The following is a 26,170-nucleotide window of genomic DNA, read 5'->3' as shown; positions in this document are numbered from 1 at the left end:
AGTCCTGGAGATGGAACAAACGACGACGAGTGTCTAAAATAGAAGAAGAAGAAAAAAACAAATGGGGGAAATGTCGTTTTATCCGCAAGAAAAGTCTGCGAAAGAGAAAGAAATCAAAGGGAAAAAAGAAAAAAAAATAGACAAAACACAAAACAAAAAAAGGAATATAAATAAATAAACGACAGTAGGAACTTTTCTTTTTGTATTTTTTATTTGGGGAGTTGTTTTGTATTCCCTTTTGCTTCTTTATAGACGCGTAGTCCCCCTCCCTATATACCCTCCCTTGTTACATCGGAAATGAAGCGTCAGAACGCGCTTCGGCTGGCAGCACTTGATCACGCGCCTCTAATAGAATCGATTCCCCCCCCCCTCCCCTCTCCTTGTCCCGCAACGCTCTAAGGGCAGAAACAAGAAGAGAAAAGACGGGAGTCGTGTGAACATTTTTTCAAGCAATAGGAAAAAAAATGAATAACTTTCAGCTGCTATACACCATAAAAAAAAAAAAATAAATAAATAAATCGAGGAGTAATTAATTTCATTCAAATGAGTGAATCCCGCCTATTTGGTAAACTTTGAATTTTGATTTCCCAAGAATGCCGGAAGTCAAAGTTTTGTTTTCAAGTTTGCCTGTTATGTTTTCTTTTCCTTTTTTTTGGGGGGGGGGGGGGGGAATCAAGATAGGATCGTATTTCTATATGGAGCCAGGAGAAAGCGGAATTTTACGAGGGGCCCTGCGGAATGAAACCGGTTCGCAATATAAAAGAAAAGAGAAAATGGGAAAAATGGAAGGAAAGTCTATAAAGGTTTGAAAGTATCCGTCTATTGGGACCCTGGCCGCCTCCAAAAAATAAACCCAACTTTTCCTTCCTATATGTATATTCAAGGGTGTGCGAGTAGTCTAGTATATCTATACATCCTCTGTTTTTCATTAGATTCGGTCTACCCTTATCTCTGATTGGCCCGCGTCCCTGCCAAAGTCTAAAGGAGACAACTCTCTGGACACCTATCTGGCCGCGGTGTGCTCTTCCCTACTAATTCGGAACAGCTCCGACTCTCGTTTCCTCATTTCCTCGTTCTCATCTCTTGTTCTCCCATACAGCAATCTTCTACACACACACACCACCAGGGCTAGAGAGCTCTAGCTAGCTCGCCTCCTCCTGGTTTTAGTGAATAAGGGCGAAGGGGGGGGGGATAGCACATTTAATACGTTAGGACGTTCCAAAAACAGGAGCCGAGATCCAATCACTGGCCGCCGTTCGGGGAATGTGAAACAATTGGCAAGCCACAAGCGTCCGACCGTCCCGGCATCGCCCAGTGATCAGCGCCGGCCAACATCAACAGCAACAACTTGATTCACTAGCCGCGGCCACTAAATCACGACACTACCAAACCCCGCTCATTCCATCGTCCATTATTTACTTAAAAATAAAAGAAACACAACTGGAACACCAAAATAAAATCATCAAATATTTAAGGTTATTCAGTCAATAACAAAAGAGGATCGAGTTAAAACACTGTGATTAATAGGATCATTGGCCCGTCTGAAGAAACTGACCTGCAAAATGCCCCCTCGCCGCTGGACACGAGAGAAACCAGAAGGCCAAAGTGATGACGGAACGGCTTTGCTGCTGGGCGGGCGAAGAAAAAACTGGGACTGCTGACTGGACTGAACGTGAGTGATTAGTATTTAGTCGGCCGGATATTGTTGTATAGCCAGTTTTTTTTTTTTTTTTCCTTTTTTTCGTGTCCGTCTGCTGCTGTCGGTCTGGTGTTGCTCCTTTTATTTATTCTGTTGATGCGGAGAAAATGGTCAAAGAACGGTGCACACCGCCGCAACCCCGCAAGTCCGCGAAATTTTGTTTTTTTCTTTTTCTGGCTGTGAAAATGTCCCGTTCACGTTGAGCCGCACGACGATCTCGTGTAATAGAAGACGAACAACAGTGAGAGGGGAGACTGGCAGGTCGAGAGATGAGGGCAGAACGCGTGCAACGAGTCAGATGAACGTCGGTCGACTGAGTTAAGTCCCGAGCCCAGCCGTCCGACCAAGTCAGCAGCTCTTCTCCTCTCCCGTCGTCTGCGTGAGTGGAACAACGTGCGCGGGCACCACCTACCTCCAATGGGGGGGGGGGGGGAATAAAAAAAAAACGCCCGCTTACCCCAGAATCGAATTTAAAAAGGAAGGAAAAATAAAAATAAAGTGCGGGAGGGATCGACAAATCAATGGCGGAATAATCAGGAAAAAAGAAAAAAAAAATTATTCAAATGGCTTTCAAATTGAGCGGCGAAAAATGGGCGTCATTGTTGCCAAAAAGTCGCAGTTGACTCTTTTGCCCCCGCGTAATAACAAAGCTCTTTCTAATATAGCGCCCAAATGTGTAAGGATTCATTAATTAACTGACGTGGGGGTCCCTTTTTTTCATTTTTACGCCCTTAATATTAAATTCATCCTCCCCCCCAGAGAAAAACGGTGGTGAACGGATGAAACCTTATATCATAGTAACTTTAGCAGTTGGTATAGTCTGTATAAGGCGAAGCAGCAATCTGGAAAGACCCAATGAGAGATCGTGTTTGTGAAACAGCCAAGCCCCCCCCCCCCCCCCCCTAAAAAATAACCTCCCCAGTTAACAGATGCATAATGAAGGGCTTTTCTAAGGATCGGATTTGTGTCCTCCCGTGAAGAAAGGAGGAAATAAAAAGTTTCAGTTCGTTTATTAAGATATTATTTTGATCAGCGCAGAAGAAGGAGAAGGACGTCTCTAGCTGCAGAACACTTGACAATGGTTAAAGGAGAAAGCGAAAACGCTCGAGTGGGGATATCCAGGGATCCTACGTTTTCCTATCGGGCGAAAAAGATCCTGTGCGGACGCAGCAGCAGCAGCACCTTTGAATGCGCTACTCACACTCATCACGACTCCCGCTGTGTCTTAATTATCAGGGAGGAGGGTCGAAATAACACTATGCCATGTCTGTTTTGTTCAACATTTATTGTCCATCGATCGTTTCCGCCATGAGGAAACAAAAGGTTTCAAAAAAAAAAAATACTATTTAGTTTCTAGCCATGGCACTTGATAGACAACGGAAGCGGAAGTGAGTTGCCGGGATGCTGCGCGTGTGGGAGAGTTCGCCCGGTGTGAAACTTAAAAATGCATAGAAATCGAAACAATTCGTAAAGGATTATATTCATAATTTGATTTGATTTTTAAAAAGAATATCTTCCGCTTTAGCAGGTCAGCAAAGGCAATCGACTTTCACACTTTCTTTATTATTTGTTTCGTTGGGAATTTGTCAAACAATGTCCGACAGCAAACAAATAACCACACACGGCGGGAGGGGGGGAGTGATAGTTTGATGGATAATCAATCCCGGAGAAAGAGAGAAGGGGGGAATCCAGCGGAATTTTTTCGTCGGAAACTTCCCGCAGGGCAAATTTGCGTGTTTCTTTCTGTCGCTTAATAAATCCCGGAATTAAACGAACCCGGTAAAATAAAATTAAAAAAAAAAATGCGGTCCATTATCGACAAACGCCAAGTTACAAAAATAACAAATTTTGTCTTTTTTCTTCCCTCCAAAAAATAACCGAAAAATAAATAAAAGAGCTGGTCGGATAAGAAAATATCTATCTGACGTGCGTCGCTTGTTGATGTCCTGTACAATGGAGAGACAGCGGGCGGGGGAAAAAAAAAAGAGTGGGAGTAGCAGTAGCAGATAGTGGATGTAATATAAGCGTTCGCTTTGAATCGATGACAACAGCTATACACTTTCTCTCTTTTCTTTTTCTATCTATATACCCTAGTAGTAGTCGACTGGGCACAGAGTTGGTTGTATAGTAGTTATATAAGGCTACTGTAGAGTCGAGTCTATTGGGACTTGCAACTGCCGAACAACAAAAACGGCGCAGGGGGAAAAAGAAAAAAAGTTATGGCTGAACTGCTGCCCACCGAAATCCCTTTTTTCTATTCTCTGGCGTCTCTCTCTCCGATCAAACCAAGGGGTCATACAACAGCGGCCGTTATATATAAGAGGGAAAAATATCTATCTGAAAAGATCTCAGCTGTTTTGTGAAATCACGTAATTCCGCACAGCCAAAAGCTGCAGCAGTCAGCATTTGGCGGATGGTCGCAATATAGCTCTTGTGTTTTCTTTTTTTTGTGTGTGCCATCGATCAAAATTACTTCCTTCCATAGGGACGTATCAAGCGCTAAATTCTATTTAATCCTCGGTAAAACTCAACGCCCGGGGAAAAAAGAAATGGAAACATTTTGGGATTCTCCACTAAAATTTCAAAGTCTTCGAGATAATCCTGTTTTGCTAATCCTTCGACTCTAATGGAACGGGCAACAGAGTCTGCCGATATGCAAAACGGATCAAGCGGAAATCAGGACAATGTTGCCAAGGCAATCGAATTATTATTAGTAGTGTGGGGGAGGGTTCAAAACTCGGCGCATTTTGCCAGTCGTTCCTCCCCAACGAACATTACCTTATCGCTTGTTTTGTTTTTGTTTCCGGCTTGACGAAAACACCTTTTTTTTGTGATGCGCATCTTCTAAATTCATAGATTTACAAAGTCCACATTATTCTCTATAAATGGATTAGCCTTAAAATAAGGCGGGCATACACCAGCAGGATGGATGGTCTTTCTTTTTTGTTTTGTTTCCCTCCTAAGAGTCTCTCCTTTTTGGAGCTTCGGAAAATTCCAAAAGGCTTGACGGTCTCAGCAGTGCGCAGCTCTAGTAGAGAGCCTATACGTTTGATGGCAAGCGGAGCAGAAGAGAATAGTTGGATCAAGCCTAATATATTATTAAACCCGTCAGCGAGGCTAATCGAATCATTCCGTGCCTTATATTTATATCTACAGTATATCCCTGGATGTGTATAAGCGCGTACACTGTAGCCTCTGCTCCTGCTCCTGCTGCCGACGGTGTCTATAAGGCTCAAGTGTATTTAAGTTGCCGGCAACACAAAAGTTTCCAAACACGCCTTTTCACTCCCTGATCTTTTAGCATGCTAATTATTATACCAACGATTTCTGATGACGCCAAAGCGATCAATCTATTCTCGTCGCTAATCAGCGCCCAAAGTTGACCTTTCTTTGGTAGGCTGCTGCCGTGTCCGTCAGAGTATATCTTCAATTGTTAAGTACGACTGAAAGTTGAGCACCCAATCTTCATTCCAGCGCTGGATGGTTATGTTTTATTTTCAAATTACAGCTGGAAGAATAAGGAGACTCACTGCTATACCAGCAGAAAGTCGTCTAATGTATATATTGCGTAGTGATTTAATTAAACGTTTATATGCATAGTATATAACTTAGTGTCGGTCTATCCACACGAGACTTGGGAGAAGGTCTATATAACCTCGCATGGAGAGTTTGGTTGGGCCATGTAAGACGCAACTTTCAACTCGGCTTCCGCCGTCTTAATTGTTCAACTTGCTGGCGGTCGCCACACTCTGCGCTCCCTTTTGCGCAACGTCTCTTCTCTTATTCTGCGCGGGCCCAATTTTTAAAACGATATTTTGATTGCGGCCCACATGCATATCCGTACAGTGTTGAATCATTGCCAAAAAGTTGTTCGGCCCCTTTGGTCTTCTATTGGCCAATTTTGATCCATTCGCCGATTGATGGGAAAGCTGCAAAAATAAGTGGAAATATGTGTGTCGGTGGTGGGGGCTATTGAGTGGCTTTCTATTGCGTGCGTTAAAATGTCACTACAGACCCCTTTTGTCACAAACCTAAAGTCTAGTGTTTGTTTATTTTTTTACGATCCGTCACTCCCCCCCACCCATTTTTTTGGGGGGCCCCGGTCGAACCTCCCCCTCCACTTTTGGTGCCATACTTTTGCCATGGGGTCATGTTTACATAACATTTGAAACTGAATACCTGCATGCCTGTATATATGTAGCTCAGCTTGTCAGACCTACTTTTTCGCCATGCTGCAGAATATCTAGACCATCTGAATACCAAAAGTGTTCCATAGATCCAAAGGAAATGATATCATAGGGAAAAGGTCAAAATAATTTGCATGGGATTATGGTGGCTCACAGAGGTGCCTCTCCGTTCTAAAGTTTTTTTTTTTTTTACAAGTCTGAACTAACCCGGAGCAATATATTATATGCTACTAATGTTTCAATTTGCTACCCAGCACTGACGTAAGTCCTAAAAACGCGGTTAAGCTTGCCAAAAACGTTTTGTGATTATTTAGGTCGAAAAAGATCTCTGTGCTATTTGTGAAAAGCACTTGGACGAAAAGAATGTCCGCCGGTCGGCGACTAGATACACACAGCCATATTAGCTGCACATAAGTTCTCCCGCCGAGCCGGCGGATTGTGCAATATAGAGCCTGGAACGATCTACACAATATATACGCCCGGCCCGCTCTTTCCTCATCCTCGAGGATTATTTGTCTACCTGTCCAGCACCACTGGTCGTTTTCAATCGGAGAGTGTAAGCCCCGATATTATTTCTCCCGTTCTTTCATATATAATATAGCTAGTCTCTCACTTCTTCCCCTCCACGCACCTTTATTTACTTTCCTCCCACAGCAGATCGACGGGTGATTCTTGTTTGTTTTTTTTGTGTGTATCCGACAGGCATCTAGTTAGTCTGCCTTCGCCGCACAGGTTGCCATCATATATAACTCTGCGTCAGCATTTGCTCGACGGTGTTACCTGTAAACCAATAGCTATAGCGACTCATTTGTGTGCTGCTCTATCTTCTGGGACAAGCGTTCATTCAATGTCCAAAAGGGATTGTCTTGACTGGATCCATATAAACATCCCCCTGCTCCGGCTGCTGGATTGGAAAAGAGGGGGGCCAAAGCCAAAAGATTCAAAAAGTGATAACACAAGTATAAGATGAAACCCCTTCTTCTGTCGCGCGGTTGTTCTGGGTTCAATCCATTTTGCTGGGTGCTGGTCTTTACGGCTCGTCCAATAGCTCACGTTGTTCCCTCTATAAAAATGTCTTGTAAAAAAAAGACAGAAAAAGGAAAGAAAAGAAGAGCTGGATCGAATCTCATTTTCTATCTGCGCAGCGTCCGTCGTAAAATATAGGCCTCGTATACTACACAGGCACACACAGCAGCCGGTTTTGGTTATATACAAAACACAAAAAAATAAAATAAAAATACGAGACACCCAACGTGCTTTGGTTGTATTTCCTTCTGTCTTTTGGCCAGTCGTAACTTGACAACCAAATAGAAAAGCAAAGTAGAGAGACGGACTATTAAAGATTGACGACTTGTTTCGTTCTCAGGAGCAGCACTGCGTGTGTATCGTGTATCTCCTTTCCTTCTGAAAAGAGAGGGGGGGGGGCTTTAAGTTTCAAACTTACGGATGGCCGTGTGCACTGGCAACCATGGTATATTGCTCCTGTGTGTTGCAAAGGGGGTTTGTGTGCAACTTGTGTTTTATAGCTGCTACATATAGGCCTATATATGGGACAGTCGTAGAAACGACTTGCTGCCGCCAGATTTTCACAGTTAACAGCCAGAGACCTGTTGGGTGAGGAGGTTCGCTTATTCTGCTAGCGCCGATGTCCAAGTAGTTGAATGCAGTTCTTTGAATCGTTACGCAATCTATTGACTATCTACAATTATTAACAAGGACGACGCAAGTGCTCGGATTCGGACTCGGACTAAATATTCATTGACGTAAGTTTCCATCGGTTTCCATGAAATCCAACAAGTAGTTGTACCATTTTTGAACTTTCCAAAAATTACTTGTATGATTTCAACAGTCTATAGCCTAGTATCTGTTCAAATGTGTGGGAAAGCTTATCAATGGACGCAAAGATGTCATTCAAAATTTAAATCCGACAATCAAACTTCTTTCAAACCTAATCATTTTTGTCTTCCCTAAATTGGGATATTGTATTGATTATCTTGAAGGTGGATTTTTGATCTTGATACGACATACGATGCGTCCGGGAGATGTAAAATAAAGAACCGCAAAAAAAGGGGGGGGGGACTGCTGACGAGCGATGAATATACATCTTCTTCTTACAGTGCACTGTTCCGGGTCGATGTACGTACTATACGTATATACGTGCGGACGTGTGTAAAGTTTCCAAATCAGTAACACGAGGACATGTGGGATTCTCTCTTTTCTTTTCTTTCTGTACAGATGCGTTTTCATTGCCCGGTGTTTTGTATGCATTCGACACCACGATTTTTATGACACCAGAACAAGAGTGGGAAATAACTCGGTCGCTATTTCTTTTTTAACATAAACTACGTATAGTAGTGAACTAGACAGTCGAGCCGAACGGAGACACTGCTGGGATTTGTGCGCTGCGCTCTTTTTATTGCTGAGCTTTTATTCCGGAATTGCTGCATCCATGAACAAGATCTGCTGCAAGGTATATCCTTAATAGTCGCCGCCTCGCCGGGGAAGCAAAAGATATGACGACGTACAACTTGGTCCATCGTAAGTGTATAAATAATTCGTTTCACGGAATTACTTTCAATCCATCTGCTTGCATTGATGAAAAGACTCTTTTTAATTAAACACGGTTCCATGAATTAGGAAACCATTCGCTCATTTTCCTTTGAACGTGAAACATTTACGGATTTCTCAAAAGTCGATTCTTTTGTATTTTTAACTTTCTGTTTGTATTATTCGCGGCTACTGAGCTTTTAAAAAGCTGAAATTCCAAACTACAAAGTAAGTTCCAAGTATTGCTGATAAATAGAAAACTATAGACGTATAGGCTGCACAACTTTGATTAGGTCTGATTATTAATTGCAAAGAAGGAAAAAGAAAAGCGAAGCAGGTAATAAACTGACGTTCAAGGAATCAGAGCTACAGCAGCGTAATGTCTACGCACATGAGTCTCAACTATCTACAGCTCTGACGGATTCGGAGTTCGGAATCGGAAGTCGGAGCTATAGAGCTATAGAATACGTAATATGCACCCTATTCTATAGCTCTGTCGGAACTCTGATGTTCTCGGAACCAAATTTTAAATATTATTGCAGCACTAAAGCAACCAGGCATTAGCAACTTTGTCGTCTGCTTCTTTCAGGCATGGGATAACTGGATAAGGGAAATATTCTGCTTGATCTCGTCGAAACGTTTCTGTACTATAAAATTCCTAGAGATTGACTCCACAGGTTGCAATTTTATAGCTAGTTTTACGAAAAAAGCCTTTTGAAAATCAACTTATTTGGATCGATAATTTGTTTACAGAAGTAGTGTTTTTCGATTATCAGTTACCACTTGCTTAATGAGTAAACGTAAATCGCTCGATCACAATGCAAAGAGGTAGAGGAAGAGGTGGATTCGATCCATATTTTGACGAACTCGTACCGTGGCCAAAAATACGAACTCGAACTCGAAATCACAACCATGACCGAACAGACGGACCTGGTGGGAGTCGCCAACATAATTTTCACCCTGATGATGTACAGTTTCACAATCCGAGTAGAAATGCTGTGAACGAACATGGTTTTGGGTCACAAATAGGTTGCTTTGCTGTTATCATTAGTAAATATAGAATGCATAATTTTTGTTTTTATTTCTAGGAGATCCAAGGCAAGACTTTTATTACAACTCTCATTTGGCAGCGAGACCAGAATCGAACAGAATGACAAAGTTTATGCCAGATCCAAGGCTGCAGCCAAAGATCATACCTCATGATGTTGATCAGTATCCTTACTCATCAAATGAGAATCCAAACTACACGATGGAAGAACCAATATGTAATGCAAAAGGGAAGTCACTTAGGCCACCACAGTCTGGGAGCCCAGTTGTTGGAATTACAAGGATGGTGAAGCCAGGTGCAAGAAACGATGAAAGGAGGCATGAGCAGCACTCAAACGAAGGAAGATTTGATCGACAATTTTCTTCTATGAGTCACGAATCTTCAGTCGTCGACGAAAACATTCAACCTGACATGAATTTAGATTCACTTGTTCATAATCTTCTTGATTCATTGGATGATGGAATCGTTTACGATAGTCAGTCTCGCCACAGCAATGAGGAACCAGAAGAACCAGAAGATTTTCCAACGAGGTACGCGAACTACCAGAGGTCATTTGACGATTTTGAAAAGTATGCTGTAGCATTACCTTGCGACCCACGCTTGCAGAAATCAACAGTCACTTCTGGCCAACCATCGTCAGGACATTCAAAAAATGACTCTCATCTGACAGCTAGAGTTAAACCAGAGCCTAGGGAGAAAATAACAGGACCTCAACAGGATGTTAACATTCCTGAAAACAATTTAAAACAAGCATTAGAAGATATTCGTCAAAGGCAGCAAACGCCGTCGACCCCTGATCCGAACGTATCTAGTTACGGCAAAATCAACAAGGCCAAAAATAGCAACACTAGCAAGACTACGACTGATCCTCAACCAAAGAAAATAACTCCTCCCAAACCAAGTTCAAACAAGAAAGACAGCAAAGGAAATCACCAGTCGCCAGAGTTGAGCAGTGACAAAACACGTCGGAAGGTAGTCGAAGATTCAGAATCTAGGAATAGTAGTAGATCGAGTAGAAACAGTTCACCGGGAGCAGATCGGCGACGAACTGCTTCAAGTAGAATGGCTCTAGGTAGCCCGGAATGGCACCGTCAAGTCAGAATGGTTGATAAACCTGATCCTCGAAATAGAGATTCCCGCGAAAGAGAAATGCGACGTGTCAGGCGTTTGAGTCGATCCCGTAGTCGAAGTCGTTCGCGATCCCCAAGACGTACTCAGCGCTACTTTCGTTACGGTTCGCCGGAACGCCGTTCACGAAGCCGTTCTCCGCTATCCCGGCGACCCCGCAGAGTTTCGCCAGAATATCCTCACCGCCGTTGGGGACATTTGGGACCTAGCCGAAATTCACGTTCGCCTGTTAGAACGAGAGATCGCAGACGCTCACCTCCTGATCACAGCCATCGTAATGTTGTCGAACGGACCGTCATCATGCGCCAGCGAAGCCGATCTTTATCTCGTTCTCGATCGCCTTCTAGGTCTTCATCTCAGCAACAGCAGAATTCTAAACGTTTGAAGGATCATCACGACATGCCTGCAAGAGAAATTCAGCAATCGCAGCCGCCACCGTCGTCTAGTAAACCGGCTGTCCATGTTGATTCACCAGTTGCCCATCAGACAACTCAGTTGTTTACTCGTAATTATGTAGTAGCTAATCAGGTTGATCATGTTGCTCATATTGTTCAGCCAATACAACCGGTACAGCCAACAATAACCGCAGCAAGATATGTCGCGCCACCCAATATGGTACCTCCTAACGTTTCCACCATTCCGCCTTTGATGAATTATTACAACCACCAACAACAACATTACCAAGCAACGGTGCAGCAGCAAATCGACATTATAACTTACCAACATCAACAACAACATCATCATCATCACCTACAGCAACAACAATTTAATCAGCAGCAGCTCTACCAACAACATCTTCAACAAATGAACCAAAATCCCGTTGCTCACCATGCTCACCAATCCATGCCATCTTCGCCTTTGATTCCAATCATTCATCCAGCAGGTGTAGTTAATAGTCCAGCCCGACATAACATTCCGCCACCTCAAACCTTGCCAAATCTTCCCTCTACTTCGACACAACCAACAACAGCACCTACAACCAATTCAGAAGGAGGGTCTGTGGAAGAACAACGTACTCGGATGACCCGTGACGGTCTATTGGAGAAGCAAGCGAACCTCATCCATCAACTGTTGGTTCTTCAGGTGCAACAAGCTGACCTAGAATTGAAACAAAATTCAGCTGAAGATGGCGAGTATGAGCGTTTATCTAATAATATTATTGAAAAAGCAAAATTTGGGAAAGAAATGATGGTTAGTGCCCAGACCTTGGAGAAAATCATTCAGAAACACACCAATCAACTAAAAGAGGACCTTTCTGAGCTTAAGAAGACGCGTTCCAGTAATCGTTACAACTATTATGATCCTCAACAGCATTGGTGCGAATTGTGTGACGTCATTACAGATAAACTAAACGACTATCTCACCCATCTGCATTCAAAAGAACACGAAGAGAGGCTGCAGTCCACCGGAGTACAGTCTACGCCATGGCACAAGAAGCGTACGATAACCCCCGAGGAAAAAGGAGGAATCCGCATTCCCTTCAATGGATTACAAAACCTTCAACCGGTCAAGGCGTGGTATTGCGAGCTCTGTGATGTTTGGATGGGCGACCTTTTATGTGCTAAGCTTCACATGTCTTCTAGCTCCCACAACGATCAACACATGAAGAGAAGCATGGAACGACCCGAGTCCTTGTTGAATCATGCGACGAAAAAACAAGCGGCGCTACGACGTAATTTGGTCCGTAAGAGGGAAGAGGAAAGAGTCCGAAATCAGCAAAAGCAGGCGGACAAGATGAAGATGGAAGCAGAACGGAAAGAAGCGGCCAAGAAAAGAGAAGAGGAAAATCAAGAAAAACAAAGGCTGATGAAAGAAAAATGGCAGGATTTCGTTAGGAATGAAGAAGCTAATAAAGCCTCTGTCGTTGAACTCGAAGGAGAACCTACCGGAGAAAAGAGCGCGATCATTCAACGATCCACTAGCAGTTTGACTTCGTCTAGTATTCGACTAAACATACGTACTCCCTTGATGACTACCAAAACGATGGATCAAGACGATACCTCCGAGGCACCGATTTCATCTCTGATGGAAACATCTGATTCAATTGAAGGGCAAGTTATCCTCACGGAAAAAGAAATTCCAGCAGAGCTGTCGGCCAAACAAGTTTCCATTGATGGTTCGAATAAAGAGGGCTTCGAACAGCGATCCACCTTGGATGTACCAACGGACGAGCCGAGCGTCGTAAACCCAACTGAAAACATCATCAAATCCAGCGAAATCGGCATTGAGCCACCTCCCTGTCTTGATGGAGTCGCTGAGAAAGAGGCTGTTACCGACTCGTTGCCGATGGATTCCAGTGATAAAGAAGAGCCTGCTAGTGTGAGCCGTGAAGCCGAGGCGTCCAAAGACATTCCGGAAAGTAGCAACCCAAAAGCTGCAAAACTTTTGGTCGGAGAACAAAAATCGAGTGCAATCGTTTTAGAACAAAAAGATATTTGCGATCGAATGGATTCATCCACTTGTTCTAAAGTATCTATGGAGAAAACTGGTGTTAAAACTAATTCAGATTTGATCAATTCCCTTCAACAGATGGTGCCAATTAGTCAAAATAATCTTCCTTCTACAGCATCAACCATGGAATCAGAAGAAACAAAGAGTGCCGACCCGATGTTCCATGATCGTATTTCTGTTCCTGAACAAACCCAGCAGGTAGACGAAAATTCTCAAGAACCATTGGACACATCCGCCCAATCCGGAATGGACCCGGAATGCTTGGATGTCCAAGGAAACATTGAAAATGTTCAAGACTCTCTCGAAAATGCTGGAGTTTCTGCTGAAGTTTCGGGGTGTAACAGTATTGATGGCTCTCAACAAAACTCTGATTCCAATCTGAGCGATAGTCAGGAGAAAAGATTCGATGTACAAGATGGCATACTACTTCCAAAAATTGAACCAAAAGATTCCGAGGAGATCAGCGATTGTTGCGTCATTCTGGAGGTGAATCCTAAACTTTCCAAAGTACCAGAGCTGATTGATTTAGAGTCTTCAAATGAAGAATGTGATCAGCAGGCAGCTAAACTTGAAATGGAAACGAGCGAGAATAGTGAACATTGTGCGCCATTGTCTGAAAGTGGCGAAGAAAAGTGCGATAGTTTACTTGTCGGCGAGAATCGAGCTTCCACGCCGTGTAAAATTCAGTTTGGCGAATTTATTGTTTTGAGTGAAACTACCGAAGATAGTTCAGGTATCGATGCCGACAGTCGCGCCAGCATCAACTCGTCCTCGGAAATGTCATCAGGGGACCGTCTCGTTGTAGTTGAAGAGGCGCCAGGAGATGAAACGGAAACTAATAAAATTGTTTAATTTTCATTATATTGTGTACCCTTTATTTTTTGTAATCAGAAATTAGAATGTATTTTCAGAAAAAAAAAGAATTCCTTCAACTTTGTGTTTATGGCTGTCTGCGTGAACATTATATTTTGATTTGTGTCGTTTGTTATTTAGATCTCAGAAACTCAGGAACTCCCGTCTTATATATAATTTTCATTTACGCAAAGGTAAAGATTTGTGTTGCCATAATTCACAGAAAATACACACGTTGAACCATCTTGGTCAAACTCAAAGTGATTCAAGTAGGTTACAGAAATTATTCAAGAAACCGATGGCCAGATCATGAATATGTAACACAACGATGACTAGTAGAACGGGGAAGTGCGTCTTTTGTGTTGAAAATCTTTTACCCTCGAGACTTTTTCGTTGGCACGTAACTTCACGCTCTCACAGGCTCGTGATTTGAGCCCTCCATATGCAAGATTGACCATAATGAGGGCATTCACGGTCTCTTTTTGAGAGTTGTTAGTCCTTGAAAGCTCTTGGTGCGCTCGACAATTATAGGGCACTATGGATTGGGCATGAAGCAGATGCATGTAGAAATCGGAGCGGTTACACTGCTGTAATCATACCGAACGAGAGAAAGCGCAATCTTATTATTACAGACTACTAGGTATAGTAGCCACTTGTCCTTGTCATGGTTCATGGTGTCATCCTTCATATTTTTCTGGGATCTATTCAATTTTCTCAGTAGGGCGAATTATGGGGCGTGGGAAATGGTAATAGTTTCTCATATGGGAGATGTTTTTATGACAAAAATTCCTTTCACCAGTGCGTACGTATTCAACTAACTAAACACGGACACGAATATGTTTTTTATTTTTAGCTGGCAGCCTGGCTCGAGGAGATTCAGAATAGAAAGCAGACGAATTTGGAAAATTAGTGGAGAAGAAGTCCAGACAACAGTCGGGCATAACTTCCTTTTTAATTCTATCAAACAAAAGTGCTTTTGGCCAGTTGATAATCATGGGGAAAAAATCTAATGGTGACCCTAACCTTATTCGTAAAGGATTGACCCGAGGGAAAAGAGAAGAGTTGAAGAAATTAGTCGATGAACTATTGCAGAGTAAGTCCCAACTTTTTACATCAAACTGCTTATTAGCTGTCATCAAATTCTTATAAACACCAATTCTTCTTTTTTATAGAATGTTCTTACTCAGTAACATCACAGTCAAAAGATTTGGAAATCTACTCAGAATCCTGGACTCTTCTGGAGAAAATATCTGAAATGGAGAAAAGCTTGGAGAGACCGACAGTCAAGAGAAGCGACGCCTTGCCACCTTTCTTGGAGTGGATGACTAATCATGATGTAAAGATGGGTCCAGTGGAATTAGTTGAACTTCCACTCTATGGCTGCTGCGTAAGAGCCACAAAACAAGTTAGCACTGGTGAATTGTTGTTCTCTATTCCTCAAAAACTGATGCTGTCCAATGAAACTGCCAACAGTTCCACTATAGGTAATCTGTCGACAAGTTGAAGCCCTCATTAAGTAATGTTACTCATTTAAAACGACCTACATTTCAGGGCACTTTATCAACAATGATCCTATACTTAGCCAAATGCCAAATGTTGCTCTCGCCTTTCACGTATTAAATGAGCTGTACGACCCAAAATCGTTTTGGAAACCGTATCTTGACGCTTTACCTAGTTCTTATGACACGGTCATGTACTTCACTCCAGACGAGATCACCGAGTTGAAAGGATCTCCTGCTTTTGGTAAATTATAGTGATTTTTGAGCATTTTCACACATGTTTGTTTGGAAAAGAGAGATTGAATCACGATTTTCTCTTTCAGATGATGCCCTCAGGATGTGCCGCAACATTGCTCGCCAGTATTCTTATTTCTACTCTCTGCTCCAGGTATTCGAACTATATAATTTTTAAAGAGAAAATTTGAAATTTACACTCTATTGACGTGTGTGTTTGAAGAAAAACGTGGACCCCGCCTTGTCTAATCTTCGTGCAAACTTCACTTACAATGACTACAGGTAAGTTTCCAAAATTCCAACACATAAGGGTTTCGTGTATTTAAAAAAAAATGGGACAAACAATGAGCAAGGCACTACAGGATATTCACATTCACAAAGGCACACGCACCGGTGAGCAGTTCTAGAACCCAGCTAGCACCTCACAAATTTGGTGGATAAATAATACTAGTTGTCTCTTCGTTTCATAGAAGAGAAACTTTTTTTTTCCTTTTTTTTTTTCCTTTTTTTCCTTTTTAATTTGTTTAAAACAAAAAACTAAAGTCTATGAGTAATGGACTTCCATCTGTCTTACCGATCGGCGAAGGGTCCCCCATAGGGAACTGCTACGTCGCGGCAGTTTGGCGTAGCCGCTTTTACTAGCCGCATGGGAAGTTGGCGTCGTTATTCCGCTGCTGTCGCTTCCGTTGGAAGCGGTCATATCTGTCATTCCTCCCAAACCCAGTAAAGCGGCTGGGTGGCGGAGTCTAATGCGTGTTTTCTGTCGTATCCAGAAGACGAGCAAAATGACGAGAAAGACGACCAAACAGAAGCCTCCAATTGTTGAACTGACGATGATGGCGTTGCGAACGCTTACCGGAAGGTCGAAATACGGATCGTTTTCGATGAGTTCCTCCTCGTTGAAATGGGTTAGAATTGGTGAAGGGGTTGTTGTCGTTTGCGTGTCGTCTTCTTCCTCTTCTTCCAATAGAGTATTGTAATTGAAATTGAGCACTGGTCGATTTTTACGAGGTGGAGGGGGTGTCAGTCGTGACGTGGCTATGGGTCGTTGCATCCCGTAGCTTCCAATCATATTGTTGGAAGAACCTGAACGTGTGCCGTTATTATCTTCATCTTCGTCATCTTCTTCGAACGATCTGCCCAAATGAGACCCGTACTCTCCTACATTTGCTCCGGCCATGTAAGGTCTCTTGGACTGGATCACCATCTGTCGTGATGTCGTCCTTACCGTTGTTGTTGTTGTTGAAGCTGTTGTATCGTCAGCATCCTCTTCTACCGGTCGCCCTCCTCCAAAAATCATCGGCTTCAATTCACTCACCGATTTTGAATTCGTCGCTTTGCTCGGCTGTGAAGTGGTGCTTTTTGAACTGAATTCTGTTGGAAGCCCCTCGGAAGGAGGTGTCGTCGAAGCCACAAGGCCGACCAGTCCTTTACCCCTTCCAGCTGAAAAAGGAATAGGCATTTTGACTCCCGGTTTCAGCGTTGGTCCTCCGCCAACGCTGGAGGGTTTCTCGGTGCTAGAAAGGGCCAGATTGGGATGGATGATCTCTTGCAAAGTGACATTTTTAGCTGCTAGCAATTCTCGCAAACTAATGGGTTTAACCGAAGGCAGCGTGCCTGGACGGATTTGCGTATTAGTCATCGGTTTTGTAGTGGTGGTCGAAGTATTGGGAACAATCGGGGTCGCAGTAGACGCAGTAGTGTGCTCTACTTTCACCTGATTTTTTGCAGGGGCGTCAGGAGAAGAAGTTGTAGTGATTCCGCCAATAACGGGAGCTATTTGGGTACCACCTTTTAACAAATCGGCCAAACTCATACCCTTTTGCTGGAGGATTTCACTCAAACTCAAAGGTCCAGCGCTGCGCAAAAGCGATTTGATGTCAGGAGGTCCATTGGTCGCCGAAGGAGACACAGTTTTGGGTTTCAGTGTTTCGTTTTCGATCGTGGATGCTGGTTCTTTGATCTGGTTGGCCGGGTGCGTTTTTTCCTCCACCTCTTCCTCTTCAATGTCTTCTGATTGATTAGTGTCGGCATTTATATTGACATCTTCCCGTGAAGTCAGCTGGTCCTTCTCGTTTTGTATCTTAATTTCCGACTCTTTTTCGTTTGGTTTTATTGCCTCTGGTTCGATTTCCTCGTCCGTCATTTCCTCTAATGGCGGCTCATTTTCTGTTTCCGTCTCTTCTGTAATCAAATCCAAGTCTTCGTCCTCCTCCTCCTCCACGTCATCAACGTCATGCACATGCTGTTCTGGTTCAGTGTTCTTTTCCAGCGGCACAGTGGTGGTGCTCTTGACTGAAATTGGTCGCCGCTTATAAGGTCGAGGGACGACGCGTTGCCGCAGTCCTCCTGTTCCATTTCTATGCCGTAGGGAAGGCTGGATTCTTGCGTAAACCGAGGCAGCCGTCAACCCGTAACTAACCCGATGATTGTCGATCGCTTTGGGCTTGAACGACGGATGCTCCTCGGCTACGATGACCCGCTTACCTGGCGGAGTCGCTGGAGCCAGTAGCTGCGGATAGAGCTGCTTCCACGTTGGCGTGTTCTGAATGGATGCTGCGGGTGCTTTAACGTTCACCTGCTCTTTATCTTTATCTCCTGTGCCGCTTTCTTCGATGCGATGGGGCAAATTCGATAAACCTGATGTGAAAGCGCTCAGAATTTCCATCGTTTCATCTTCGTCCTCCCTCTCGGGCACTGAAATGTCGTCATTTGATTTAGGTTTGGCCACTGTCGAATGTTGGGACGGCGTTGATTCGAGTTCTACTTCTTCCTCGTCGAATAATTCAGAACTATCGTAAAATTCTTCCTCGAGAATCTCGTCGGATCGGCCATCGGAAAGGATGTCGCTCGTCTCGGTTGATGACGACAAAGCCGCGGGGTGATAGGTATTTTCTCTGGGCGGCTGAGCCACTTCTCGGTGCCACTCTTGACTGGAGATTGAGCCACTGGGCCCATCTCTGGGCGGCGGAATCGCTTGATGGTGTTGAGGCTGTTGCGGCCACTGCTGAATCGCTCCGTCGCTCGGCGGCAGTGGGCGATAGGACTGCTGGTATCCCGCATTTCGCTCCGAGTGATTAGGTGGTTGCTGCTGATTTTGTTGGTGTTGGTAATCATAATATCCTGGCCGATTCTGTCCATAAGGGTTCTGTCCGGAAGGATTCGGTGCTGGAGCGTTCCACTGCTGTTCCGCCGTCCTTAAAAAAAAATAAAAAAAATAAAGTTACGAAAATCATGTTACAAGTCCGTTGATTGATACTTTTCTGACATGGTTTCAATTTCATTGGCAAGTGCCGTGTCTGTCTCTCAGGTGGTAATTGCGGAGAGATGTAACAGGTGGGTGTAATGCAATCTCCCCCATTCCCGCGACCAGTAAAGCTCATTGCTCTCAATTGTACCCATGCATCTACATTCCACAGAATGGGTCTAGTCCCTTTGATTTTGTTGCAAATTCCCGCCCCATTTGGAACCAAAGTCGGAATAATGATGAGGTCCGAGCTGTCTTGATTCATGGGGGGGGGGGGGGGGACCTGCTCCGGCTTTGCATAGCGATGTTGACTTTTTCGTTCAACCTCTTGTTATGTAAAGAAAAAAAATGAGCTCAACTGGAGCTCAGTAGTCCGTGTCAGATCGTGGGAAATTCTCTGTCGCTGCCCATTATAATTCGGACGTTTTCCCCTCTTTAGTCACTTGTTACATATTCGGTCAGATCGTTCACGTCGACCGATCACAGATTTACTACCGTCCTATTGGCTTTTAACGTTGCACCATCCTTTTTAGAAACGGGGGGTTTCTTCTCCCAAAAAAAAAAAAAAAACTTGTAGTAGGCTTATTGGCGATATTGTGGGCCACAATTTAGCCGAAAGCAGTAGAACTGAGCCATGTTTCTTTTACAGCTTAATCAATAAATCAAAAAACGTCAGTCTTACCTTCGTGCGTTGTAGCTGTTCACGGGCATCGGGGGCTGAAGCCATTGTTGATGTTTCTATTGCCGGAGAGAGTGCAACAGCAACAACAAAACGACAACACAATGTACAAAGAATGATTAGGAAATTGTCGCACGCGGACAACAAAAAAAGTCACATCGTTTGAGTCGATTTCACTTCTAATGCACTGTAGGTGTTTCTTTTTAATCATCCTTTAGAGAGAAATTCACCATGAGAAGTCATAGAAATGTTTTACATGAGAATTTATGAAACTATTTTCTCTCCAAACTTGTAAAATAAGAATGATTTCTCCAATGGTGTTTAGCGATGAGAAGAATTTGTTTACCGTTACTTGTATAAATATCATGTCCTCGTTGAAGGAATAAATATTCTTACCTGTTGGCTGGGTTCCGGCTTGGAAAAATCCATCCAGTGTAGGGCTCTAGAGTCGAATCGGATTTCAGCCGCATTGAGGTTGTCGTGGTTCCTAGTCGTTAGGAGCTCTTGGCCTCCTGTTACCCCCATCATCACTGTCCAGAAGATGACGTATCTCATAGCTGCGGCCGCTCTGCCCATCGCAGTCTGGCCGGAGCCGACAATCGGCCTAATTCCCATGTTGCGAGGGTTGTTTTTGTGTTTTTGTTTTGTTTTTAAATAATATTGTTTCTTTTCTTTTTGTTTTTGTCTGTCGAGTAGTTTTCACGGGCGATTGCCTCCGGTCGTTGGGCTAACCTAGTTAGACTGCGCCTTCATCTAGGGAACAAACCAACAAACACACACACAACGTCAATCATAAAAACTTGTGGCTAACGTAGTACATTCTTCTCTGTAATTGCACATTTATAGTGTAAAGTACTCAAGGCCTTATCAGCTCTGAATCAACATGACAAGGTGAAAATCAAACATTCCCAAAATCATCTTTAAAAAAAAAAAGCTCTTTCTGGAAGTGTTTCTTTTCATCCATTCGGTCACGAATCGGATAGACTCATTTTTGGAGGAATTAAAATGCTATTATCATCTTGTTAGCGGTTTTGCGACCAAAGATTCTTTGAATAGAAAAAAAAGGGTAGCCATTTGAATTGAGATTGGTTGTAACACCAGCCGCCTTCTGTTGGCCTAGTGTTACATCTACCGAATCCCTCCCAACACACAAAGAAGCGTTAGATTCTTCTTCTTCTTTTTTATTATATTCTATATATTTTTTCTCTCTTTTTCTCTCGTTCCCTTTTTATGGCGCGCTCTCTGGTATCGGGTAGTATACACGCCATTGAAAAGAATGGATGGCTTCTGGGCTGCAGCGGCCGCCGAGTCAGCTGCTGTTCTAGGTTTCCGGGTTTCATCCACACCCGAAGGAAAACATGTAATCTCACGGCCTTGGCGGCTTGGTCACCACTATTCCATTTAATCGTGTATGCCCCCCCCCCCACTCAATTAGTAGGCCGTCGTTTAATTCGGGATTTTTACACGGTCATCACGGTCAACTGACTGTTTAAAAATATTTTTTTTTTCACGGGAATTTTTCAACTTGGAATTTTGAACATTCAAATTGGGATAGAAAGAAAAAGAAATGTGACTTACAGACGGTGCGGCCCGCATGATGCGTCAATGTCAGTGTTTTGTTGAAAAGCACAGGTGCACTACAACACACAAGACACTATTACACAATTCACTTTGGGGACACAGACGCACGTAAAAGACTAACCGAAGTAATAGTGGATCAAAAAGAAACAAATTGTCGATTTGATGGTATACTGTTGTTGTTGTTGTTGTTGTTCAAAAATGGATGTTGGATACCATCCGCGCGCGCGCTTAGCAAACGGGGGAAGATGTTACTCCGGACGAATTCCGTCAACGACTGGTCTCCATTGGTGTTACCACCTGCCCTGTGTCTGGACGATTCTTCTGCCCGTGGACTGGACTGCTGTCCCACTTATGCCTTCCTCATGGTGCTCACACACACACCAAACGCCGCCCCTGCTCCCATGCGTCCCTCCATACACAGTTACACACACACACACACATACGCGAGCAACAGATGGGATGCAATTTCATCGAGTTCAACACTCGACTGCCCATGCTGCTCCAGTCTTTTGGCTGTAGGGTAGTAGTGGCAGCCAGCGGTAGGCTCTAGGCAGACAGGGTAGGCAGTTGAGACTGAGAATAAGTCGGCGAGATAGATCGGATCCTCCCACCATCTTTTTTCGTCATCTACACTACTTGACCACTCACCTGTGAACGGCATTCGAACACACACACACACACACACGTACATACATAGAGCCGATTGGGACGCGTGTAATAATAACAAATCGAGGGGGTTTCTTTTTCTCTTTATTTTCACTCGCAATCCATTGTAGCCTAATGAGATTTGCATTTTTTAAATGGCTCCGATTTTTTTGGCTGAGATTTCGATCAATTTTTTTGCGTGCGGGGTTTTTTCCGTTTGTTTAGCTTTCCATTAATTGATGTGCATCGGAGAGAAGTTAGAAACTAGAAAAAGGTTGTTATCCCTTTGAGCGAGAGATTTTGATCTTGTTCGAGGAAGAGAGTCGTTTGTAATGGGAGAATGTTTCTCCCAACAGGCGCCTAAAGTTAAGGAAAAATCAGAAGCGATTAAATTAGATCGAGGCGAAAGTTTCTTATAAACATAATTGCGCTTTTCCAACGAGTTTGGCCAAGTCTAATTGCGCATTAAGCATGTAAATCAAGTCAGTGTGTTTCTTCTTGTCGTTTGAATTCGTTCTTTTCTTTGTCAAAGAGTGACCAAGAAGGCACTTTAGGGTACAGAACAATTGAAGAGCAAGTGAGAGGGGGGAGCAAATTGGTGAAATCGCCAGCTGTCAGTGGGGCCGGGCAGCGGCGGTCATTTGGTCCTCGCGTGGTTGCCTAACATCCATCGAAAGACCTAGATAGAGCGCAGTAGTATTTGCTCATACACACGGCTGACGGCCTTCGTGATCTCGGCAACTGACATGCCGCTCTCAGCGGACAGGTCTCGCATATCACGCGGAACAACGCTTTAAGGAGATAAGAAAATTTCATTTAGAAAGCTCTTTCGTTTTTTGGCTTTTTTGTTCTTTAACAGCGACAACAAAAACACGAAGAAAAAAAGCGGAGAAGCCTCCAGTCCTGCGTAAAAATAAACGATCCATGAGAGGAATTATTTTTCTAAAAAAAAAAAAAAGGGAGAGAGGAAAAAAAAAAATAAGAAAGATTTAAAAAAAAAAATTTTATTTCCTATCAGCCACAACAGGGAGCCACTTGGCGTGCAGCCCACATGACGCTCCCGATTTGCGGGGCTTGAGAATGAGGTTGAATTGAAGGAATTAAGAAGACGACGACGACCAAGAGGAAAAGAAATAGATTTACAAATGGAATAGAAATGACACTCGCTTGTTATGACATTGAATTTTATTTATATTTTTTATTTTCTTCAAGAATTCGTATTATATACTTGACGTATTTTTCTTATTGCCTTGACATTTATAAACTGCCGTGCAATCCGCAACGGTATACGAATGTCGAAATCACAAAAAGAAGAGCAACGGGACAAAACCTATCCCGAAGATCTAGATTGTATTGCCTGTCGTCGTCCTCTGGTCGCTCCCTTTCGCTCGACTTGGAAATGTCTCATTTTACACACGGACGACGTCTAACTGATTGCCGCTCGTTAGCGCCTTGAATCACCTGCGACATGGAACAATTTTTTCATGATTATTTTCGTATTTGCCTTTTTTTATTTTTAGTAAATGTAAGACAAAAAAAACAGCTGCCGTAAATGAAGAAAAGAAAAAAGAAAGAAAAAAAAAAAATGAGAATGAAACCGGCCGCGGGAAAAATCGTCCTCCTAATATCTGTGTCTTGGAGCCGGCTGTCGTCGATTGGCCACCCATGGTGGCTGCTGGTCTATGGTTGCTCTAATTCCGGACGCGATTCTTTTCTTCTGCCTCTTTAAGTGTGCAATACCAGGAAAAGGCAAAAAATGTGCGCACAGAAAAAGAAAAGAAGAAAACAAAAAGAGAGAAGAAGAAAACAAACAAGGAATACAATAAGGCCTGAGAACATATCCGATTGCAGATGAGTGAAACGATGAAATTTGAAACCAAAAGAAAACGATGAAACAAATGGTTATTTTAAGGTTTGCGCTTTTACCAGAGCCTCAAGTCGACTCGGAAGAAAAAGAAAACTGCTGCCATTTTCTCTTGTTTCTTCCCGTCGTATAATTGAAGGGATGTCGGTAACTTTCGTCGTTCTGGCACAATCCAAAGAGAAAATCCGATAGTTTCCATTCCTCGTTTAAAGGCACAATTTATGGTGATATGATTTGGTTTCCGTCTGGCTTCTCCTTTTTTTATTGGACATTTTTACTACAATGCATATGGTTTTTTTTTTCATTTCTTTGTTCTCTTCTTTTCATTCAACAGATGGGCCGTTTCGACGGTGATGACCAGACAGAACTTGATCCCCTCACAGGAAGAAATCTCAGGAAATGATAAGGACCAGCTGCCACCTGTCAACGCTTTGATTCCATTGTGGGACTTTTGCAACCACCAGGATGGACAGGTATAACACGTAAAGAAGTGAACACGCAACGTTTAAATAGCCATCCGAATTCTCGGTAGCCTTTCTCTTCAATAACCTATTGTGTTTTGTATACTTGATACCTTGTCATTTATAGTTTTCGACGGATTTCCAACTGGAAAGTCGGCGAACGGTGTGTCAAGCTGGCCGGGATTTCGGGCCTGGAGAGCAGGTCTTCATCTTTTATGGAACTAGAACTTGCGCCGAGCAATTCATTCATAACGGCTTTGTCGACATCAATAATGCGCATGACGCGTTAACCCTCAAAGTGGGACTCAGCAAGAGCGACCCACTAGCCGGCCAGAGGGCAACTCTTTTGTGTAAACTCCGCATTCTGTCGGGTAATCCACAACACATTTATAACGCCGCGTGCATGTTAGATATGGCCCATCACCGATGCTTTATAACCATCATTTATTTCATCTCGTGAATATGTAAGACGAGAAGATTTCGGGTCCGATAGCGTTCCAATTAAAAGCTGGGCCGCAACCTGTCGACGGGAAACTCCTGGCGTTCTTACGGCTGTTTTGCATGACGAAAGATTCACTCGGTAAGCTCGGCTCCCCCATTTCCCAATGAATAATTATGTACCCGATATTCTAATGAAGAATAATGTTTTGCGGTTGCAGATCGGTGGCTCCAGTCTGACAACGCGTCCAACTTGATGCACGAGGAATGTGGCATCGAAACAGAAGTGGATGACAAGTCGTGGTCTTTCCTGAAAGCCCGTTGCCAACTTCTCCTCCAGCTCTATCCAACCACAAAAGAGGTACGTACCTAATGCACACATGTACTGGTATTATATCACTAGTCGTAATGGCCGTGTGATATGTATACGAAAAAAGTATGATGCGCAAATTGGCTCACACAACTTGTGTGTGTGCCGCATATTGTTTCTGTGAAGAAAAAATGAATCCAGAGCGGATTTGATTTGGGTTTCTGGTTTGGCTACAGGCGGATTTGAAGATGCTGGAAGAGGATTTGAGCTCGCATCGTCGGATGTGTGTCCTCCTCCGTCTGGCGGAGAAACGAATTCTGCTCTCGGCCATCGAATGTGCTGCTCAAAGAATCAAAAAGTGAGCTATTTTACCACCTACTACGTCTATCTATCCTTTCAAGAGAGAAAAGAAATGCAAGTCCATGAACTACCAGCTGCTTTGTGATCCCGTTAACAGTTTTTTGTGTCAATTTCATCCGCCTTAATCATAATAAAAGAACAACATTGCTTTTTTTGCCTTCCAAGTAATAAGTTGACTTTTTTTTTATGGCCAGGAAAAATTAGCAATTTTCATTTTGTTGAGCTGCCGTTTAATTCCTTCAGATTTGGGTATCCAATCCAACTTTCGCGTTTTCGATTATGAACGGGGGGCACTATATATTTTACACAGCCGCTTTTCTAGGAAAATGACGATGTCCTTTTACGCTTTTTATCGCCTTAACTCGAGAAGCCTCTCTCTAATGTGTATCACTTTTTAATTTGAAGCCTTCCGGGAGAGGAAAGCGCTTACTGCTGGAAATTTTCAATGGCGCGACGTGATGATGGGAATTTTAATTTTTAACACCGACACAAAACTGATTCAGAGACGTAAAAATGTAGTGCTAGCCGTTCCGCGTTTATCTGACTGGAGGGAAACAAATTTGCCGTCACACGCTTGACGGTGAAATTTAAACATCATTTCTCAAAAGTGCTAGAAATTCATTTAAAGAAAAAATCAACTTGGGATAAAGCAATAAGGAAATATTTTTCTTCAATTCGATCCTTGCAAACGTCTCTAAGACGCTCATTGGTATGGCAGAACTGACTTTTACATCTCCTGGAAATCGTGGTTGTAGCTACTAACGATTTGTTTTTCGACACTATCGTGGTTTACGTGACGGCACGGCCGCCCTCCAATACTGAAACACATCCGGGTTAAGTTTCCTCCGCCCATCGCGATTATCGTGTGTGTTTGCTTAACTTGTTGTTGTTGATGGCTGATTATGATGTCGTGTGACGCAGTTTGGTCTGAACGCTTGAC

General features: G+C 43.3%; 3 protein-coding genes across 5 annotated transcripts; 2 read left to right on the top strand and 1 right to left on the bottom strand.

The window, feature by feature from the left end:
- The first annotated feature begins 7,503 nt into the window (after positions 1 to 7,503).
- On the top strand, positions 7,504 to 14,157 carry LOC124310849. Of its 3 annotated transcripts, none has more exons than XM_046774931.1 (3): positions 7,504 to 7,649; positions 8,239 to 8,424; positions 9,522 to 14,157. In XM_046774931.1, the coding sequence occupies exons 2-3, from the start codon at positions 8,400 to 8,402 to the stop codon at positions 13,910 to 13,912; spliced, it is 4,416 nt and encodes a 1,471-aa protein (XP_046630887.1). In that variant the 5' UTR covers positions 7,504 to 7,649; positions 8,239 to 8,399; the 3' UTR covers positions 13,913 to 14,157. The 3 variants fall into 3 exon arrangements, with proteins under 3 accessions (XP_046630887.1, XP_046630885.1, XP_046630884.1); XM_046774929.1 differs by having other exon boundaries at positions 8,122 to 8,424; XM_046774928.1 differs by lacking the exons at positions 7,504 to 7,649; positions 8,239 to 8,424 and adding an exon at positions 9,033 to 9,462.
- Positions 14,158 to 14,783: 626 nt separating this feature from the next.
- On the top strand, positions 14,784 to 25,394 carry LOC124311146 (actin-histidine N-methyltransferase-like). The gene is made up of 10 exons (XM_046775475.1): positions 14,784 to 15,005; positions 15,085 to 15,396; positions 15,464 to 15,655; positions 15,735 to 15,799; positions 15,869 to 15,927; positions 23,996 to 24,134; positions 24,250 to 24,493; positions 24,592 to 24,702; positions 24,782 to 24,921; positions 25,107 to 25,394. The coding sequence occupies exons 1-10, from the start codon at positions 14,906 to 14,908 to the stop codon at positions 25,230 to 25,232; spliced, it is 1,488 nt and encodes a 495-aa protein (XP_046631431.1). The 5' UTR covers positions 14,784 to 14,905; the 3' UTR covers positions 25,233 to 25,394.
- On the bottom strand, positions 15,942 to 21,568 carry LOC124310894. The gene is made up of 4 exons (XM_046775030.1): positions 21,150 to 21,568; positions 19,968 to 20,324; positions 19,575 to 19,630; positions 15,942 to 18,842 (listed from the first exon to the last, which is right to left on the bottom strand). Exons 2-4 carry the CDS (start codon positions 20,184 to 20,186, stop codon positions 16,190 to 16,192), a joined length of 2,928 nt encoding a protein of 975 aa, XP_046630986.1. The 5' UTR covers positions 20,187 to 20,324; positions 21,150 to 21,568; the 3' UTR covers positions 15,942 to 16,189.
- Positions 25,395 to 26,170: the final 776 nt, after the last annotated feature.

The sequence above is a fragment of the Daphnia pulicaria genome, chromosome 8 (assembly GCF_021234035.1).
Source record: "Daphnia pulicaria isolate SC F1-1A chromosome 8, SC_F0-13Bv2, whole genome shotgun sequence".
NCBI classification, from domain to species: domain Eukaryota; kingdom Metazoa; phylum Arthropoda; class Branchiopoda; order Diplostraca; family Daphniidae; genus Daphnia; species Daphnia pulicaria.
This window is presented reverse-complemented; position numbering and strand designations above follow the sequence as displayed.